This window comes from Rhincodon typus, chromosome 48 (assembly GCF_021869965.1).
Source record: "Rhincodon typus isolate 14 chromosome 48, sRhiTyp1.1, whole genome shotgun sequence".
Classification (NCBI taxonomy): Eukaryota; Metazoa; Chordata; class Chondrichthyes; order Orectolobiformes; family Rhincodontidae; genus Rhincodon; species Rhincodon typus.
Window position 1 is genome coordinate 3,074,744 of NC_063379.1, and position 20,474 is coordinate 3,095,217.

The 20,474-nt window shown below is 44.9% G+C and overlaps 1 protein-coding gene across 1 annotated transcript in view; it reads left to right on the forward strand.

Moving 5' to 3' along the window:
• The window catches only part of LOC109919665 (equilibrative nucleobase transporter 1-like), a 40,074-nt gene extending 20,470 nt beyond the window's left edge, over positions 1-19,604 (forward strand). The window contains exons 7-12 of the mRNA XM_020519693.2: positions 3,618-3,817; positions 5,975-6,142; positions 8,364-8,483; positions 13,554-13,746; positions 16,672-16,795; positions 19,443-19,604. Of these exons, the coding sequence (XP_020375282.1) occupies positions 3,618-3,817; positions 5,975-6,142; positions 8,364-8,483; positions 13,554-13,746; positions 16,672-16,795; positions 19,443-19,604 (967 nt within the window). The remainder of the gene's footprint in view (positions 1-3,617; positions 3,818-5,974; positions 6,143-8,363; positions 8,484-13,553; positions 13,747-16,671; positions 16,796-19,442) is intronic.
• Positions 19,605-20,474: the final 870 nt, after the last annotated feature.

Sequence of the window (20,474 nt, forward strand, 5' to 3'; positions counted from 1 at the left end):
TGCCAGACCTGCTGAGCTTTTCCAGCAACTTTGTTTTTGTTTTACTTCTAGTTCTTTGTTTTACTTAACTTTACCTCAATCCTGAGTTTATGTTATTTCTATCTGTGTGGCCTTCATGAGACCCTCAGTCCAATTTTTAAAAAAAAATTAGTTTGGATCTTGCCCACATCCTCTGCCTCCAAGCACAAGTTCCCTCCTTTATCCTTGAGTAGTCATACATTCTCCCCCCTTATTCTTTTGGTTTTAATGTATGAATAGAATGCCTTGAGATTCTCTTTAACCATGCTTGCCAAGGTCATTTCATGGCCCCTTTTTGCTCTCCTAATTCCCTGATTGAATGCTTTTCTGCTTTCCTTATATTCCTCATGGGTCCTATCTGATTTTAGCTTCCTAAAACTCACATATGCTTCTTTTTTCCCTTTTGACTAAATTCAAGACTAGGTTCAAGAAGGCAGCTTACCACTACCTTCTCAAGGGGCAACTAGGGACGGGCAATAACTGCTGCCCCGCTAGTGGTACCCACATCTCACGAGTGAATAATAATAATAAAAAAAAAGGTCTCAAATGACATTCAGAGAATGCCCTGTTCTTCCACAGCTTATGGGTGTCATGGTTGCTCAGTGGTTAGCACTGTTGTCCTACAGTGCTGGGGAACCTGGGTTCGATTCCAGCCTCGGGCGACTGTCTGTGTGGGGTTTGCACATTCTCCCCGTGTCTGTGTGAGTTTCCTCCGGGTGCTCCGGTTTCCTCCCACAGTCCAAAGATGAGTAGGTTAGGTGGATTGGCCATGCTATGAAATAGTCCCGTATTAACTTGGGATGTGCAGGTTATGAGGATTGGCCATGGTAAAAAAAAACCTCATGAGGTGTTACAGGGATGGGGTGGAACACACTTCAGAGGGTTGGTACAGACTCAATGGGCCAAATGGCTTCTCTCTGCACTGTAGGGTTTCTATGATGCCTTTCACCTTATGTTGACATAGGTTGCAGACGTGGACCGGACTTAGGGATGGAACAGTGGTGAGAAGTTTTCACTAATATGCCTGTAGTGAGCACTCTGTCAGGGGATAGGTGCAGTATTCTATCTCACAGCTGCTTCGAGACTTGTTGCAGAGAGTTGAGAATCAGACCTCCCCAGTCTATCACCTACTTTTGTAGACACAAGAATACGGCTCATGTAGCTCTGGGAAATTGGTGATTCTGAACTCAACGGTTATTTCTTTGTACTTGAGTGATGGTAAAGTGACTTTTCACTGATTAGCCTATAAATGTATTGGCAAATCCTCACTCCTAATTTCCTTGCTAATTGACTGAAGTATTAGGAACGTTTGCAAGGTTGCTTGTGATCCATTCCATGTGAAATATAGGCTAAGAGCTCTCTCTGATGGGATGTTGCAATTCATCCTGGTGTTGACCAGATGATTTAGTGGCCTGTTTGTTCAGAGGAGTCAAATGATAAAGTGAACAAAATCAGCAGTGATTCAGGCACGTGGGAGTCGTTTCATTTAAGGCAACTGAGAGATAAGCACTTCTGAGAATCCAGGGAGGGTCATTTATTAAGAGAATTTTATGCTAAATTCAGGACTTGGCTTGGTACCAGGATTAACGTGTTACCAGATGATAAGCATCTGAGCTTGGAAAGTGAAAGCAAGGATGCCAGCTGGATTTCCTGAGTGTCAATTTTTACACAATCCCTTCCGTAACTGGCTCCTTCGGATATAGGTGCATGTGAACAAAATGGACAGACTGGTACCAAAAGGAATTTAATAAGAAGAAATTGGGAGCAGGAACAATGCATTTTGACAGAAAAGAGGTATTATACAATGCGGTACCATTCCAAGCAAGGTATGGAAACACCAGGAGGCAGATAGTTAAGACCCTAAGATGTAGAAGCAGAATTAGGCCATTCTGCCCATCGAGTCTGCTCTGCTGACAAGACCTTGTCTGCTCTGATAATTCTCAACTCCACCTCTCTTTCAATTTCCCTTACCCCTGATGAATAAAATCTATCTCAGCCTTGAATATACTTAATGACCCAGCTGCTATGGTAAAGAATCCCACAGATTCTCTACCCTCTGAGAGAAGAAATTCCTTAACTGTGCGGCCATTTATTCTGAGATTTTGGTCTCTCGTCCTAGTCTCTCAATTGAGGAAATTGGAAAGATGGATCAGTTGGGGAAGTGGGCTGAGGATTGGCAAATGCAATTCAATACAGATAAGTGTGAGGTGATGCACTTTGGAAATTCAAGCCAAGGTAGGCCTTATATAGTAAATGGTAAGGTCCTGAGGAGTGTTGCGGAACAAAAGGACATAGGAGTACAAGTACATAGTTTGTTGAAAGTGGTGTCACAGGTAGACAGGGTGATGAAGAAGGCATTTAGCATGCTGGCCTTCATCGGTTGAGGCCTTGAGTATAGGAGTTGGGACGTTATGTTACAGTTGTTGGTGGTCATTGGTGAGGCCGCACTTGGAGTATTGTGTACAGTTTCAGTCACCCTGTTATAGGAAAGACATAGTTAAACTGGGAAGTGTGCAAAGAAGATTTACAAGGATGTTGCCAGGTCTAGTAGGCCTGAGTTATAGGGAGAGGTTGGCCAGGATAGGACTTTATTCCTTGGAACATAGGAGAATGAGGGGTGACCTTTTTGAGGTGTGTAAAATCATGAGGGGCATAGATAGGATGAATGCATACAGTCTTTTTCCCAGGGACGTGGAATTGAAAACTAAAGGGCATAGTTTTAAGGTGAGAGGGGAGAGCTTTACAACGGACCTGAGGGACAACTTTTTCACACCAAGAGTAGTGTCTGTATGGAATGGGCTGCCAGAGAAAATGGTTCAGGCAGGTACAAAAGCAACATTTAAAAACATTTGGATAGGTTCATGGATGGGAAGGGTTTGGAGGGATATGGACTAAATGCAGGCAATTGGAACTAGCTAAGTGGGCACCATGGTCAGCATGGAGCAGTTTGGGCCGGAGGACCTGTTTCCATGCTGTATTAATCTACAAATCTATGACACTAAGTGGATCAAACCTGTTCACAATATGCCAGCAACCTTTTAATGAAATTAATGTAACTTTGCAAGCGACAATTTTACTAGGAGACGGCTAATATTCAGGGAATATGTAGCCAAGCTTAAGAATTCCTGAATTTCATTGACAGAGAGAGAAAAAAAATGAACAAGGAAGTTGCATAAAAATTTTTCAAAATCTTAGAATACAACTAGTTTCTTACATTATGTACTGGAAATCACAGACTGTGAAGGATTTGAGGATCCATGGTGATTTATCTCAGTGGTTCTATGGATGAAGGATTTTAAACAAAACATTAGGTGAAATGTAGGTAATTTCCTTTTGGATCCAAATATGTTGTGTGGAAATTTGATAGCATTATATATGATTACAAAAGATTGAGATGAAATGTTATTTCCAAAATTGAATGAGGCTAGAAATAATTTACTGAGTTACAGTTGATAATCTCTTGAAGATTTGTGTTCTGATTTACAATTACTCATTTTGAAATGATCGTAAATCTTACATCATGTTGAAGCAATGTCTTGTCTTGATGGTTACCCTTGAAACTATTGTTTAATGAGAAACTTTCTGCTTTGGCTCGGAAGAATCACTTGCAAGAGATTTGGGTTGGACTCATTGCACCGTGAAGAAGAGACAACAAAGCAGATGAAGCCTTTGCGTGGAGAAAATGAGGCAGAGGGAAAAATGGACAAGGGTCCTGAAAGCAAGCAGTGGGAGGCGGAAGAGAAAAAAGAAAAGACAGAGCTGATTGATCATTTTAATTCCCAATCCAAAACTTCAAAAGGTGTGAATGCCTTCTTTCTCTCTACCCCATCTGTCTCTGAACTTTCTCTTCCTTACGTACCTTCCCTTTTCTTCTTACATCTCTCATTTCTCCCTTCCCTCTTCCCCTTTTCTGTGCTATGCTCTCCATCTCACCTTTCACTACCCACCCCCCCCACCAGGCCATTTGGCCCCTCGAGACTATTCCATCATTCACTGAGATCATGGCAGATTTGACATTCCTCATATCCATTTTCCTGCCCTTTCTCTGTAAGCGTTGATTCCCCAGCTGATCAAGAATCTATTTGTCTCAGCCTTGAATATGCACAAGTACTCTGTCCCCATCGCTGTCTCTGTCAAGGAGTTCCAAAGGTTCACAACCCTTTGAGAGAAGAAATTCCTCCTCATATCAGCCTTGAACTGGGGCCTCTTTATTCTGAGAAATTGAAATCTGATTCTAGGCTCTGCCATGAGGTGAAACACCCTCTCAGCATTTGCCCTGTTGAACTCTTTAAGAATCCTATATGTCTCAATGAGATCACCTCTCATTCTTCTAAACTCCAGTGAGCAGAGTCCCAACCTGTTTAATATTTACCATAACATCTTAGTTCATTGTCATATTGGCCCTGCTCATTTGTTAATCCTACACATAAGCAGCCAATTAGATTCGAAACTGTTCAACTTTTACCATGGGCTCATGATCAATATGTGAGCTAAATATGCATACAAACATTTCTTATTAACAGATGGATTTTCAGCTTTAATTTCTAGATTCTGCTCTCTACAGTTCCATATTACTCAACTCTTGGAAACCAATCTTTCGTTTCTGCTTTATCTCATCTGCTTCATATTTTAAGAAAATTAATTGATTGCCTTTTGAAATGTTAAAGTTCAGACATCACAACCTGAGTCTGGATGATCTCTACTCATTATTTAACTTTTGGGGTAGAGATATTATTCTTGTAAATCGAGTTCTGGGGCTATGAAAGGCCGGTGTATCTTCAGATGGTGTGTTTGATGGAAGGGATGATGATTTTATAAAGCTGGGTCAGCCTTCTTTCCTACCCCTCTCATCTGCTATAATCAACAGCATTATATGAGCTCAGCAACTTATGTTCATTTTCATTTCAAGTCAGAAACTCCTTTGGGTGTCGACGCTTTCTCGGCTTTCAACACTTTAAATGTCCACTACCGTATTGAGCTCCTCTCCCCATCCTGCCTAAACTCCACGCCCCCATCTCACACCCATTTCCTCATCTCTCCTCATCTCATACCCCGACTTCATCTCTCCCCATCTCACAACACCTCCCTCATCTCTCTCCATCTCACACTCCCCCATCTCTCACCATCTCACACACATTCCCTCATCTCTCCATCTCACCCCGTCCCTTGTCTCTCCCCATCTCATTGCCTCCCTCATCTCACCCCCTCTCTCATTTCTTGCCATGTCACACTCCCACATTTCTCCTCCCCCATTACCTCCACCCCCCTCACCTCCTCCCGTCTCATACCCCACCTCCCCATCCCTCCTCATCCTCATCTCACTCACAATCTCCCCCTCCTTCATCACCCAACCTCATCTCCCCCTCCCTCATCACATCCTCCTCAATCCCCCCCACCTTAATCCCATTCTCCCCATCCCTCTCACCCCTTCCGCATCTCTCTGCATCTCCTCTTTTCCGCATCTCCATCCAACCCATTCTCCGCCAATCTCCCTCCCCATCCCACATCGTCCCATCTCACTCGCCACCTCCCCGTCACCCACCTCCCCCCATCTCATACCCTCATTCCCCTCTCACTCATCAACTGCCTTACCTCAATCTCGCCCATTTCAACCCACGACTCCCCATCCCTCATTTCCCCCCCTTTCCTATATTCCCATTCCCTCATCACCCCATCTCGCTCCCCATCTCCGTCTCCCTCATCTCGCCCCCTCCTCTCTCCACATCTCTCTTTTCCGCATCTCCATCCTCCCCCCATCTCATACCCCCCCATCTCACTCCACATCTCCCCTCCCTCATCTGAATTAATGGGTCAAATGAATGGCCTTTGGAGCAAAGGCAAAGGAATCCTACCTATCTCAGTCATCGCTGCCCAATTTTGTTTCCTGAGTAATTACTGGCCGGTTTAACTCTCTGGTTCTCTACCCACAAAACCTTCTCCCCTTCCGCTGCTGCAGGGACCGAAGTGAAGAAGGAAAATGTCCGCTCGTTCAGGAGCTGCATCTTCTCCAAACTGTTTGCCACTCATCTGCTGTGGATTTCTGTCCTGCAGCTCCGACACTACCTATTCATAGGCACGCTGAACCCCATGCTCACGCTAATGTCACACGGTGACACCACAGAGGGTAAGGTTCCAGGTCACAGTGGCGATTGTGGCTGAGGTCGGAGACGGAGTGAGAGACAGGAAGGCGGACGGAGAAAGAAACATTCAGAGACTTGGCGAGGCTGAGGTGGAGCCAGAGGGTTGGGCTGGAGATGGAAATATTGGGAGAGAGGGAATAGATTACAAGGGCGGGACAGAGAACAGAGAAGAAAATCACAGATTTATTCCTGTCCAGAAGGAGGTCATTCAGCCCATCATTTCCCTATCATCAAGTGCCAATCTCCTGCCTTTGACCCTTATTCCTACAAGTCATTACTCACCAAATGGAATCATAGAGCTGTACAGCACGGAAACAAACCCTTTGGTCCAACTCATCCACGCTGACCAGATATCCTAAACTAATCTAGTCCCATTTGCCAGCATTTGGCCCATATCCCTCATCCGTATACCCATCCAGATGCATTTTAAATGTTGTAACTGTACCAGCCTCCACCGCTGCCTCTGGCAGCTCATTCCATACAAGCACCACCCTTTGCATGGAAAAAGTTGCCCCTCACGCCCCTCTTAAATCTTTCCCCTTTCACCTTAAATGTATGCCTTCTAGTTTTGGACTCCCCTATCCTGGAGAAAAGAGCTTGACTATTCAACCTATCCGTGTCCCTCATGATTTTATAAACGTCTATAAGGTCATCCTTCACCCTCTGACACTCCAGGGAAAAAAGCCCCAGCCCATTCAGCCTCTTCCTATAGCTCAAACCCTCCAACCTTGGCAACATTCTTGTAAATCTTTTCTGAACCCTTTCAAGTTTAATAACATCCTTCCTACAGCAAGGAGACCTGAGAACTGAACACAATATTCCAAAACTGGCCTCACCAATGTCCTGTACAGACACAACATGACATCCCAACTCCTGTACTCAATGCACTGACCAATAGAGGCAAGCATACCAAATGCTTTCTTCACTACCCTGTCCAGATGCGATTTCACTTTCAAGGAGCTATGAACCTGCAACCCAAAGTCTTTTTGTTTAGCAACTATCTCTAGGAACTTACCATTAAGTGTATAAGTTCTCCCCTGGTTTGCTTTACTAAAATGCAACATCTCAAAAATAACCATCCAGTTCCTTCAGAATAGAGGAGAAGAATCATGTACGCAACAGAATGGGGAGAAGGTAATTTAAGGATGTGTGGAGGATGGAAAGGACAGAAGGATAGCAGTGCAGGAGAGAACGAGGTGGGAGGCAGAATGAGAGAATTGTAAGGTGTGAGAATGTGGGAGAGCGAAGTGGGAGACCTATGGGATGGGATGTATATTGGATGCACTTTGTGGTCTGAACTGTGGTACAAATTGCAATGCAAAGTATGAGATCTGTCTCACAGATGGCCAAGAACTTAGAATGTTCAACTTCAGTTCTATTTTCTCAAGGTGGTTTTGTTACATTTTAGGAAGACAGTTGATGTAGGAAATAACTGGAAATAATCTGTACACGCATTTACAAATATTAGGTTATACACATTGAGACTGTCATCCCAACCTAATTGATATTCAACTCTCAGCCTATACTGGGCCTGCATAAATATCTGTGTCTACGTTCTTCATGACATCTGGATTCCCAACCCTCTGTATCACAATCTACACAGGGTGACCTGTCCTATTCCATGATGAGATCTGCTTCCCAACCCCAAGTTTGCACAACCCACACTCTCAATACCAACTAAAAACAATAATCAATAAATTAACAATTAATCGTTGATCATAATTACTTCCTGATTTTCAGTCAGACCAGTATTTCATTCCAAAGTGAATCTGTGCCACAAAGCCACATACCTGAGGGGAAAAAAACACAAAGAACTGTGGATGTTGGAAATCTGAAACAAAAACAGAAATTGCTGGAAAAGTTCAGCAGGTCTGTCAGCATCTGTGGCGAGAGAAACAGAGTTAATGTTTTGACTCTAATGACCCTTCTTCAGACTCTAGTCAAAATGTTAATTCTGCTTTCTCTCCACAGATGCTGCCAGACCTGTTGAGTTTCTCAACAAGTTACATTTCTCATCCACATATCAGAAAAAAATGTTTGCATAAATGTGGTAGAAAGCATTTAAGTTGTATTTGATTGTAATTTTTTTTTGTTTCTTTATTTGCTTTTCTGTTTTTTAACACCCTCTTTGGCTCACTTCCACATCTCCCTGTTTCCCTTCCCTCCAACAACCGTCTCTCTTTCTCCTTCTATCTATGTCCTTAGTAAGCAAGTATACAAATGCATTCGCCCTCACACAGATCTGTGGTATATTCTGTGCTCCCTGGAATGGGATAGTGATGGACTGGCTGCAATACAGAGACAAAACCTCCGAGGCTATTTCAGGTAAACCAGAAATCACCACAAAGTCTCTTCACAATGTCAGAGAATATGATCATGAGTACTGACAACTCACTAAGTCTTAGGTAATCCTGATGAGCAAATTAAATGCTGTTTTAATAGTGGCTTATCCAATGAATGACCAAACTTGAACAGTGGGTATCCTATCAGTCTCAAGTAACCAAAAAGGCACTTGCAGAGCAGTGGTAGTGTCCTTGCCACTGAACCAGGAGATCTGAGTTCAAATCCCACCTGCTCCAGAGGTGTGTGATGGTATTGTTGCACAAATTGGTTAAAAACAACATCAGATAATCAAGGTGTGATTGCTGATTTTCCAAAAGTCGCAGGTACTGGATACATAAACAAGGATAGGTCTACAGAACAGAAAGGGGCCCTTTGGCCCATCGAATCCATGCCAGTGGAAAAACAGCTATTCTAATCCCATTTCCCAACACTTGACCCATGGCCTCATGTGACTTGGCATTGCAAGTGTGTATCTAAATACTTCATCAATGTGGATAAGTGTTTCTGCCTCTACCACCCTTACAGGCATAAAGCTCCAGATTCCCACTACTTTCTGTGTCTAACAAAAATGTTTTTCCTCACAACCCCTCTAAACCTCTTTCACCACAGCCCCCACCTTAAATTGATGCCCTTTGGATCATTGATCCTTCCATCAAGGGGAAGGATTTCTTCCTATCTACCCTGTTTATGCCTCTCTTAATTTTGCACATCTCATTCATGTCCCCCTCAATCTTCTTTGCTGTAAGGAAAACAAGCCCAGCCTGTCCAATCTTAGGGAAGGCAATGGCCTTGTGGTATTATCACTGGACTGTTAGTCCAGAGACCCAGATAGCATTCTGGAGACACTGGTTCGAATCCCGCCACGGCAGATGGTGGAATTTGAATCCAATAAAATATCTGGAATTAAGAATCGAATGATGACCGTGAATCCATTGTTGATTGTTGGAAAAACCCATCTGGTTCACTAATGTCCTTTAGGGAAGGATACTGCCATCCTTACCTGGTCTGGGCCTACATGTGACTCCAGACTGGTTGACTCTAAACTGCCCTCTGGGCAATTGGGGATGGGCAATAAATGCTGCCTGGTCAGTGATGCCCTCATCCCGTGAATGAATGAATAAAGAAATCTCTCTTCATAACTGAAACTCTCCAGCCCAGTCAACATCCTGATAAATCTCCTGTGCAACATCTCCAGTGCGATCACGTACCTCCTATATTGTAAATTCCTGAACCGTACACAGCCCTCAGGCTGTGGTCTGACTGATGTTTTAACCAGTTCCAGCATCACCTCCCTCTCCCTCTCAGTTACAAGCAATCCGCGTACAATTCTGTGTTTGGAAGTGTTGCTCTTTCTCCCTCACTAGTTCCAGCTCATTGAGATTTTAAGACCATGTCTTAGTCACCCACATTACAGTGCTCAGATGTTACAGTGCGCGAGGTCCTTTAGGATGGGAAAACAAAATTTCTTCTTTTACTTGACATCCAGATGTGATCTGCTTGTACCTTGTACGATTCAGTTGTGGGTCTTGGGCATTTCTTCCCTCACAGTATATCCATTTCGGGCTATCTCACTCTCAGATAGTCCATGTCTGCACACTCACCTCTCTCTCAGCCTCACCGAATGACACCTGAGATCACCCAGTTCTCTCGTCACCGCATCCGCAACACCCCCACCCCCACCCCACCTGCCTCCGTTCATCCATTTGAAAATACTTCCACTCTCAAGTGATCCAGAATCAAACATTAAATCACGCTCCCAATTCTGGCTGTTCTCTCAGTAACAGTTAAAACAGACCCCAACCTCAGAAGTGAACACTGAGATCCCTCAGACTCAAAGACAGAGAGAGCTAGACAAGCTCAGCGCCTGTAGAGAGAAAGCAGAGCAAACATTTCGAGACCAGCGAAACTTCTTCAGATCTGATAGCGGATCGGAAAAGGTGGTCTTTACGCTGATAATGGGAGGGGGTTGAGGAAAGCATGGATGGATGGACATGGAGCCCAGAGAGAGAGAGAACAGCAGAAAATAGATTGAAGATAGTAAGCCAGGGAAGAATTGAGGTTTAGGTAGATGGCAATGTGGGCTATGAATGAGCGATAATGGGCTGCCTGTATTAAAGCTAGCCCATGGCATGACAGGACCTGGGGTGTGGGGATAGGACATTATTGAAGTTGATATTGAGTCCTGAGGGCTGCAGAGTCACCAGGCGGAAAATGAGCTGCTGCTTTTGCACTGAGCTTCACTGGAGCACTGCAGCGAGCCCGAGACAGAGATGTTGGCCAGAGAACACAGTGGTGTGTTGAAGTGGCAGGCAACAGGAAACTCAGGGAGATTTGAGAGATGGAGGTGCGGTGATCACTGAGATCCCTGCCTCAGCTCACTAAACTGCTTCTGTCCACTCAGTCCCTCCTCTGTCTCTGTAAGAAAAGATTCTTTACGCAACGGAAAGATTCTTGGCGGTGTGGAGGAGCAGAGGGATCTTGGGGTTCATGTTCACAGTTCCCTGAAAGCTGCCACCGAGGTGGATAGAGTTGTTAAGAAGGCGTATGGTGTGTTAGCTTTCATTAATAGAGGGATTGAGTTCAAGAGCCGTGAAGTTATGCTCCACCTATACAAAAGCCTGGTTCGGCCGCATCTGGAGTATTGTGTCCAGTTCTGGTCGCCTCATTACAGGAAAGATGTGGAAGCATTGGAAAAGGTGCAGAGGAGATTTACCAGGATGTTGCCTGGAATGGAGGGAAGGTCTTACGAGGAAAGGTTGAGAGAGCTAGGGCTTTTCTCTTTAGAACGACGAAGGATGAGAGGTGACTTGATAGAGGTGTACAAAATGATCAGAGGTATAGATAGAGTAGACAGCCAGAGACTTTTTCCTTGGGTGGAGGTAGCTTTTATGGGGGGGCATAGTTTTAAAGTGAAGGGAGGTAGATATCGGGGAGACATCAGAGGTAGGTTCTTTACTCAGAAAGTGGTAGGGGCGTGGAATGCGTTGCCAGAGAGGGTAGTGGAGTCGGCCTCATTAGGAGCATTTAAGCGGCTATTAGATAGGCATATGGATGATAGTATAATGTAGCGGTGGAGGTTAGATAGACCTTAGGTTTCAGGTAAAAGTTCGGCACAACATCGTGGGCCGAAGGGCCTGTACTGTACTGTTCTATGTTCTATGTTCTAAGATATAGGAGCAGAATTAAGCCATTCAGCCCCTCGAGCCTGCTCTGCCATTCAATCATGGCCGATGTGTTTCTCAACCCAGTCTCCTGTCTTCTCCCTGTAACCCTCGATCCCCTTACTAATCAAGAACCTAACAATCCCTGCCTTAAATACACTCAATGACTTGGTCTCCACAGCCTTTCTGCGACAATGAGTTTCACAGATTCACCACCCTCTGGCTGAAGAAATTCCTCCTCATCTGGGTTCTAAAGGGTAGTCCCTTCACTCACTTAGGGCTGTGCCCTAAGGTCCTAGCCTCTCCTACTGGTGGAAACATTTTCTCCATGTTCACTCTATTCAGAGCCCTCAGCATTCTGTAAATTTCAATTAGATACCCCCTCATCCTTCTAAACTCCATCGAGTACAGACCTAGAGTCCTCAACTGCTTCCCACATGATAAATCCTTCAGCCCCAGTATCATTCTTGTGAACCTCCTCTGGACCCTCTCCAAGGCCAGTACATCCTTTCTTAGATACGAGGCCCAAAACTGCTTAGAATATTTTGAAAACAGTTTGATCTTATACATCCTCAGCAGTACATCCATAGTCTTGCATTCTGGCCCTCTTGAAGTGAATGTTAACTTCGCATTTGCCTTCCCAAGTGCCAACTGCATGTTAACCCAAAAGGAATCCTGATCTTGGACTGACAAGTCCCTTTCAGCTTCAGATTTCCAAAGCCTTTCCCCTTTAGAAAACAGTTTACGCCTCTGTTCTTCCTTCTAAAGTGCACAGCCTTACAGGCAGTTTTAGGTAAGCACACATAAGTACTCATCATAGATCATAGAATCCCTACATTGCGGAAACAGGCCCTTCAGCCCAACAAGTCCACACCGACCCTCGGAGCATCCCACCCAGACCCATCCCCCCCATAACCCAGCTAATCTATACATCCCTAAACACTATGGGCAAATTAGCATGGCCAATCCACCTAGTGTGCTCATCTTTGGACTGTGGGAGGAAACCGGAGCACCTGGAGGAAACCCACGCAGACACGGGGGGAATGTGCAAACTCCACACAGACGGTCGCCCAAGGGGGAATCGAGCCCAGATCCCTGTCACTGTGAGGCTGTAGTGCTAACCACTGAGCCACCGTGCCGCCCCTCATCTCTCGCAAAATTTCAGTGGGGGGGACGTTTCTGAAATATCAACCTCCTTTTGAATCAGATCCTTTCTCATACTGCCTGTTCTGTCTGTTCATTTTGAAGATTTACTTCAATTCTCCTCTCTCTCTCTCTCTCTCTCTCTCTCTGGCCTTTATGCCCAGAGGACTGGAGTACAAGGAGACAGAAGTTATGCTGCAGTTACACAAAATCCTGGTTAGACCCTACTTGTATACTGTGAGCAGATCTGGGCATTACACCTCAGGAAGGATGCATTGTCCTTGGAGGGAGTACAACGTAGTTTTATAAGAGTAAAACCTGGACTTTAGGGATGAAAAGAGATGACACAAATTATACCTGCTTTCTCGAGGACTTAGAAGTTTCGGGGTGATCGACTCAAGTTTGAAGATATCAACAGAGTAGATAAACTAGTTCCACTAGCTGGAGATCTAGAACTAGGGGACATAGTCTGAGAATTAGGGTTAGATTTTCAGGAGAGATGTTAGGAAACCCTTCTATACACAATGGCTGGTAGAGGTTTGGAACTCTTCCACAAATGGCAGTGTTTGCAGGATCTTAATTTGATCATTTTTTTGGCATTTTTCATGCATCTTAGTCATTGACGCCAATAGCGCCCACCCCCACCACCACCACCCCCCCCACAACCTGCATAACTCAAGTCCGTCCTAGTTTCAACTGTGATTATAAGTCTTTCTTTCTAACCAGACTTGCTCTCGTTCTTTGTCAGATCCAGTTGTTTCAAAGCGATTGGCTGGCATGAGGTCAGCTGTGGTTTCTATCATTATCACCATCACCCAGTGTGTCCTGTTCTCGATATCGGCAACTATTCCTGTCCTGGAGGTTCAGTACTTGTCTTTTATCTTACAAGTCATCAACCATTCCTTCCTGTACGGGGGAGATGCAACCTTCATCAGCATTGTGTAAGTCTAGTCTCTGTCACCTGGTGGGAGACCTTTCTACATGCTTAGGAATGGGGAGGCAATGGCTTAGTGGTATTACCATCAGACTACTGATCCAGAAGCTCAAGCAATGTTCTGGGGTGCCCAGGTTCCAATCCTGCATTGGCAAATGGTGGAATTTGAAGTCAATAAATATAAATCTGGAATTAAGAATTTACTGATGACCATAAAATCATTGCCCAATGTCGGGAGAAAAAAGCCATCTGGCTGAGTAATGTCCTTCAGGGAAGGAAATCTGCCTTCCTTACCTGGTCTGGCCTCCACGTATCCCCACAACAATCTACAGTTGATTGGCTCTCCACTGTCCCTCTGAATTGGGCCAGCAAACCCCTCGTTTGTATCAATTGCTCAACCTGCACCAAATGAACTGCAGCGGCAGCTCACCATCACATTCTCAAGGGCAACTAGGGACAGGCAACAAATGGTTGGCCAGCAACGCCCGTGTCCAATGAATGAGTAAAACAAGGCCAAGTGCCAGCCGGGTAAGTCTGAGTGATGCATTGAAGATGGTGTGGCGGTAATGTCAGCTGATTAGCCGATTTTCTCCACTTCTCTGCCACTCCACCAACACTCAGGAAGTTTGGCACCACTCAGGAGGCGGTAGGGAGCGTGACTTGTGCCCTGTCCAGCACATTCAACAGTGTACAGTAGCAGCACCTTAATGTGCACTTCTTCAGCTCCTTCGCCAACACATTCCAAACCAGTCAACTCTTTCAGCTAGATGAAAATGATCAGCAGATGCATCGGAATACCACCTGTAAGTTCCACATTTGGAATTACCTTCACTGCCGCTAGGTCAAAATCCTGGACCTACCTTCCTCATAGTATCGTGGGTGTATCATGGCTGGTTTGCAATGCAGTGCAGGGTGGAGCCAACATTGTGGGTTCAATTCCCCGCACGGCCTGAGGTTAACATTAAGGTCTCTCCTTCTCAACTTGTCCATCCACCTGAGGTGCGGTGACCCTCAGGTTAAACTACCACCTCTCTCTAATGAGAGAGCAGTCTTATGATTGGATAAGACTATGGCAGGTGACCTTTACCCCGCCATGAGGGCTATCATGGATTAAAAGCAATGAGCGACTGGCAACAAATGTTGTACCAGCCAACTGATGCCCACACACCACGAAGGCACGTGAAGCGGTTTTGATGAAATTGACGTTGAAAGGTGGTCTCAGTGATAGTGACACTGACATCTATCATCGGGTGTTGTGGAAACAAGGACAAACCCTTTTTCCAGAAGGAAGCCATCCCGTTCTTACTTGGTGTCAATGTCACTGTGGATCCTGAACAATGTGTTCGCAAGACACTCAACTCAAGTTCAATTATGGAGGGACAGCAAAGGCTGTCTAAGTGGCAATATTCTCATCCCAAGTTGCCTCCCGCAACACTTCAAAAACCAAACAATTTGAGATCTTTTCCAGAGATAGTAGGAACTGCTGATGCTGGAGTCTGAGATAATACGGTGCAGAGTTGGATGAACAGAGCAGGCCAGGCAGCATCAGAGGAGCAGGAAAGCTGACGTTTTGGGTCTGGAAATTTCTGAAGAAGGGTCCAGACCTGAAAAGTCAGCTTCCCTGCTCCTCTGATGCTGCCTGGCCTGCTGTGTTCATCCAGCTCTACACCTTGTTATCTGAAATCTTTGCCATTGTTTGCAAGGAGAGGCAATGGCCTAGTCGTATTATCACTGGACTGTTATTCCAGAGACCCAGATAATGCTCTGGGGACGCAGAGATGGTGGAATTTGAATTCAATAAATATCTGGAATTAAGAATCTAATGATGATCGTGAATTCATTGTCTACTGTTGGAAAATCCCATCTGGTTCATTAATGTCCTTTAGGGAAGGAAAGTGCCACCCTTACCTGGTCTGTCCTACATGACTCCAAATCCACAGTAATGTGGTTGACTCTTAACTGCGCTCTAGGCAATTAGGGATGGGCAATAAATGCTGTCTGGCCAGCGATGCCCTCATCCTGTGAATGAATAAAAACAAAAACTTAGATTCTGAGCTTGAGTGTTTACTTTTTAGCTGCTCTGGATTTCAGAGGTGAGTCAGTTGTTTAGAACCTCACCATTCTAATGTACGCAAGAAGCCTCTACTTGAAAAGATGTTTGAAACTAGAATCCTTTGAATACTTGATCAACGTATAAAGCAAAGTTTTTAACCAGAGAGGGGTATGATCGTAAAACTCATTATGAAACAAAGGTTTTCAGGGTGTTGTGCAAATGCATTTACGGATGCCTGATAAACATATCAGAATGTAAATGCTTTATTGACTGGATAAGTTGAAAACATGTGGATGGTAGTTTGCATGGAACCTATAATAAAGTGAATGTATCTGGTCCCGATAGCAGTGGAGAGGGGAGATTTACCAAAATGTTACCTGGGCTGGATGGTTTCCATTATGAAGAGAGACTGGACAGACTGGGATTGTATTCCTTAGAGCAGAAGAGACTTGGCGGGGGCAGAGTGCAGGAATGAAATGTATAAAATCATGAGGGGCGTAGACTGGAAGAAATCTTTCCATTGATAGAGGGATCAATGATCAGGGGCATAGATTTAAGATAAGGGGCAGGAGGTTTAGAGGGGATATGGGGAAATTTCTTTCATTCAGAGGGTGATGGGAATCTGGAACTCACTGCCTGTAGGGTTGGCAGAGGTAGAAACCCTCATCACATTGAGGAAGTATTTAGATGCACATCAGCAATGCCAATGCATACAAGGCTATGGGCCAAGTGTTGGGAAATGGGATTAGAATAGTTAGCTAATGGTGCTGCAAGTCTCTATGATTCAATAGTGTGCTGATTGGTCTGTTACCGAACATCTTGCTCATTGTCATTCTCTGCTTCTTTTCCTTAATTCCTGTTCTTTCTTGCTCCCTCCAGGTACCCTTCCTGTCATTTTGGGAAGATCTATGGTGTGGGACAGACTCTCTCAGCATTTATTTCGCTGCTTCAGTACCCTTGCTTCGCACTGATCCAAGGACCCTTGAATAATGACCCTCTCTTTGTGAGTGTGTGTCACAAATCAGGATGTTCAGATGTCCCTGTGAATATTACTAAAAAAAAGGTCAAGGGTCAAATATGAGGCATGTTCGGAAGCAGTAATATTGGAGTGAGGTAGCAGGAAGAGTGTCACAGAGGGTGGGGAACAGACAGAGAGTGCAGGGAGACACAGGACGAAGAAAGAGAGGAAGGGAGGTGGAACAGAAGAAAAGACAAAGAGTGGAATTAGAGATTCTTAAAGAAATAGAGAGGGTGTGTGTGTGCATGTGTGTATTTGTGTCTGTGTGTGTGAGAGAGAGAGAGAGAGCGAAGAACGTGGGGGAGGAGAGAGAGGCGAGCATTGGGAGAGGGAGATGGGAATCGGTGTATATGAGTGATTGAGAGAGTGAAGGCAAAGAAAGAGAGAAGTGAGAGAGAGGTGAAAGGAGGTAGGGGTTGGGAAATGAACTAAGTGAAAGGGGGAAAGAGGGAAAGGGGAGTGAGAAAGACAGTGAGAAACGAGAGAGTGGATAGAGAGAAGGAGAGGGGGGATCCCTAAAGAGAGAAAGAGGAGAAAAAGTGAGAAATGGAGAGAGGGAAATGAAGGGATGAACAAGGCAAAAAAGGGAATGAGCAGAGTATTCCTGATGCTGCTATTTCAGAATACGATCAGACAAGAAGTCACTTCCAGTTTCTAAAAGTGAAGACAGATATGTAGCTGAATTCACACCCCCCTTATCATCTGTCTCTGACTCATATAGGAATCCCAGGATATAATATTGGAGATAGCAAGAACTGCAAATGCTGGAGTCAGAGTCAATACTGTGTGGAGCTGGAGGAACACAGCAGGTCAGGCAGCATGAAAGGAGCATTACGGGTCGGGACCATTCACCAGGAGACCCAAAATGTCAACTTCCCTGCTCCTCTGATGCTGCCTGATCTGCTGTGTTCCTCCAGCTCTACACTATATTGAATATAATATTGGAGACACTGAATTGTAAGAGAGCAGTTATGCTCAATGTAAACAACTCATTTATGACAGGGGGCTTGTATTTTGCGTTTAATTTAGGAAGATTGTGATTGTTACACAAAGGAAACTGCAAAGATTTACAAAATTTTCCTGAGTGAGGGATTTCAATGCGGGTCAGGCAGGAGATATAAAGTAGTTTTCTGTAAGGCAAGTAGCTTTCAGAGGAGACTTCACTGAAATCATTCAGAGATAGTAAGAACTACGGATGCTGGAGTCAGAAATAGCACAGTGTGGAGCTGGAGGAACACAGCAGGCCAGGCAGCATCAGAGGAGCAGGAAAGTCAACATTTCAGGTCAGGACCCTTCACCAGAAGACCCAAAACATCACCTTTCCTGCTCCTCTGATGCTACCTGGTCTACTATGTTCCTCCAGCTTCACACTGTGTTATCTCTGTTTTCACTGAGATCATCATGAGATTATACACCGACAATAAACAGGAACAGATACAATTTGTCAACAGTACTGTTAACAAGAAATTTACCAGCATGTTACCTGGGCTGGAGAGTCTCAGTTATGAAGAGAGATTGGACAGACTGAGGGTGTTTTCCACAGAGCAGAGGACATGGCGAGGGGACATGACTGAAATGTATAAAATGATGAGGGGCAAAGATTGGGTAAAAATGTTTCCCTTTGATGGGGAGGATCAGTAATTGGGGGTACGGATTGAAGGTAAAGGGGCAGGAGGTTTAAAGGGGATGTGAGGAAATCTTTTTCAACCAGAGGCTGGGAATCTGGAACTTACTGCCAGTTCAGGGTGGTAGAGGCCAAAAGACTCATCACATTGAAAAGGTATTTAGACATGTACTTGCAATGCAGAGACAGATAAGGCTATGGGCCAAATGCTGGGAAATGGGATTGGAATAGTTAGGTGGTTGTTTTTGACCAGCACAGACATGATGGGCTGAAGAGGCTTCATCTGTGTTGTAGACCTCAATAACTTTCAGGGAAGACAGGTTAAATATGATTAACCAATGAAACAAACATAAGGGAGAGTTTAGACAAGAAGTGGCACATTGCCTTCCTAAATGCATTATTTAAACTAATAAGGGATACCGTTCCAATAGCATCTTAGATTGAATCACAGAATCCTTACAGTGCAGGAAGATGCCATTCGGCCCATCAAGTCAACACCAACCCTCCAAAGAGCATCCCAACCAGACTCACCCCTTCCACCCTATTTGCATAAGCCATTTCTCATGGTTAACCCGCCTAGCCTGCACAGCAATGCACACTATGGGACAATTTAGCGTGGCCAATCCACCCTAACCGGCACATCTTTGGACTGTGGGAGGAAACCGGGGCACCCGGAAGAAAGCCACACAGTGAGAATGTGCAAACTCCACACAGGCAGTCACCTGAGGGTGGAATTGAACATGGGTCCATGGTGCTGTGAGGCAGCAGAGCTAACCACTGAGCGACCATGCCATACCAATTGAAAGCGAAATGGTTTGAAATGATAGAAAGCAAAACCTGGCAGTGACTGGGAAAAACTGGATTTCCTCTTGGAAACTGCAGCACAGATACACGGAAAAGATGGTGATCTCCAACTCTGGAGCTCAACTGTTTCATGAAAGGAAGGTCAAGATTGAATTTGCGGTGATATTTTCATTGTTGTTAACTTTTCTTTCCATTTTGACGCAGATGAACATTGGATTCATCATCCTAGTAATCCTAACCTCCATACATCCCTTAAACCTGTACCTGCACTGGCGAAAGGAACTTCAACAAAGAGGCACCATTAAGAGTCCCAAAGCTGGGGTCAAGATACAGGGAGTTGAGCTGACGAAGGACACAGATGTCTGAGCTGATGATCAGTTTGTGTTTGCGTGTGCGTGTGTGTATGAGTGTGTATATGTATGAGAGTATGTGTATGTGTGTATGTCAATTTCAGTGGATGTGTGTATGTATGTGAGAGTGTGTGTGTGTCTATGTGTGTGTGTGCGTGTGTGTGGACTTGAACCTTAACAGCCTCTGTACCTCAATGATGTCCATGTAGACAACATCCACTACTCTACCTTCATCCATCACCTTTGTCAGCTCCTCGAAAACTTCAATCAAGTTAGTGAGACATGACCTGCCCTGCACAAAGCCATGTTGACTGTCCCTAATTAGACCATACGTTTCTAAATGCGTTTCAATTCTATCCCTAACAGTTCTCTCCAATAGCTTCCCAATCATCGATGTGAGACTCACTGCATGTGAGAGTCTATGTGTATCTGTGTGCGGGGTTTGAATATATACGGCGTATGCCCATGCAGCTTGACTGTATGCAGTCTGGAGATTTTTTTTTTTCAGTATGTGTACAGTGCGAATGTCTGTCTCGGAAATGTGTATGATAAAGTAAATAACGTCACCATCATCTCAGAGCTCCGCTCTCCGGTTAGAGAGAGAGAGAGATATCTGGTGGCGGTTTAACCTGAGGATCCCCATCCCTCAGCCGAGGGGAGAGGGTGAAAAGGTGGGACCGTCCTGGGGAGCTCAGCTGGTCCAGGAATTAGAGCCGCACTCTTGGTGTTGCCGTGCGCAGAGATAAACCGAACACCTCATGCATGGTGTGTGTTTCAGCTCAGGAAATGTGCCAGCAGGGTCGCACTGGGAAAACTGGTGCCCTGGGGTGGCGAGGGTCAGGGGGCACGATCAATGAGGCGTGAGCAAGCAGGATGGGTGGGGACG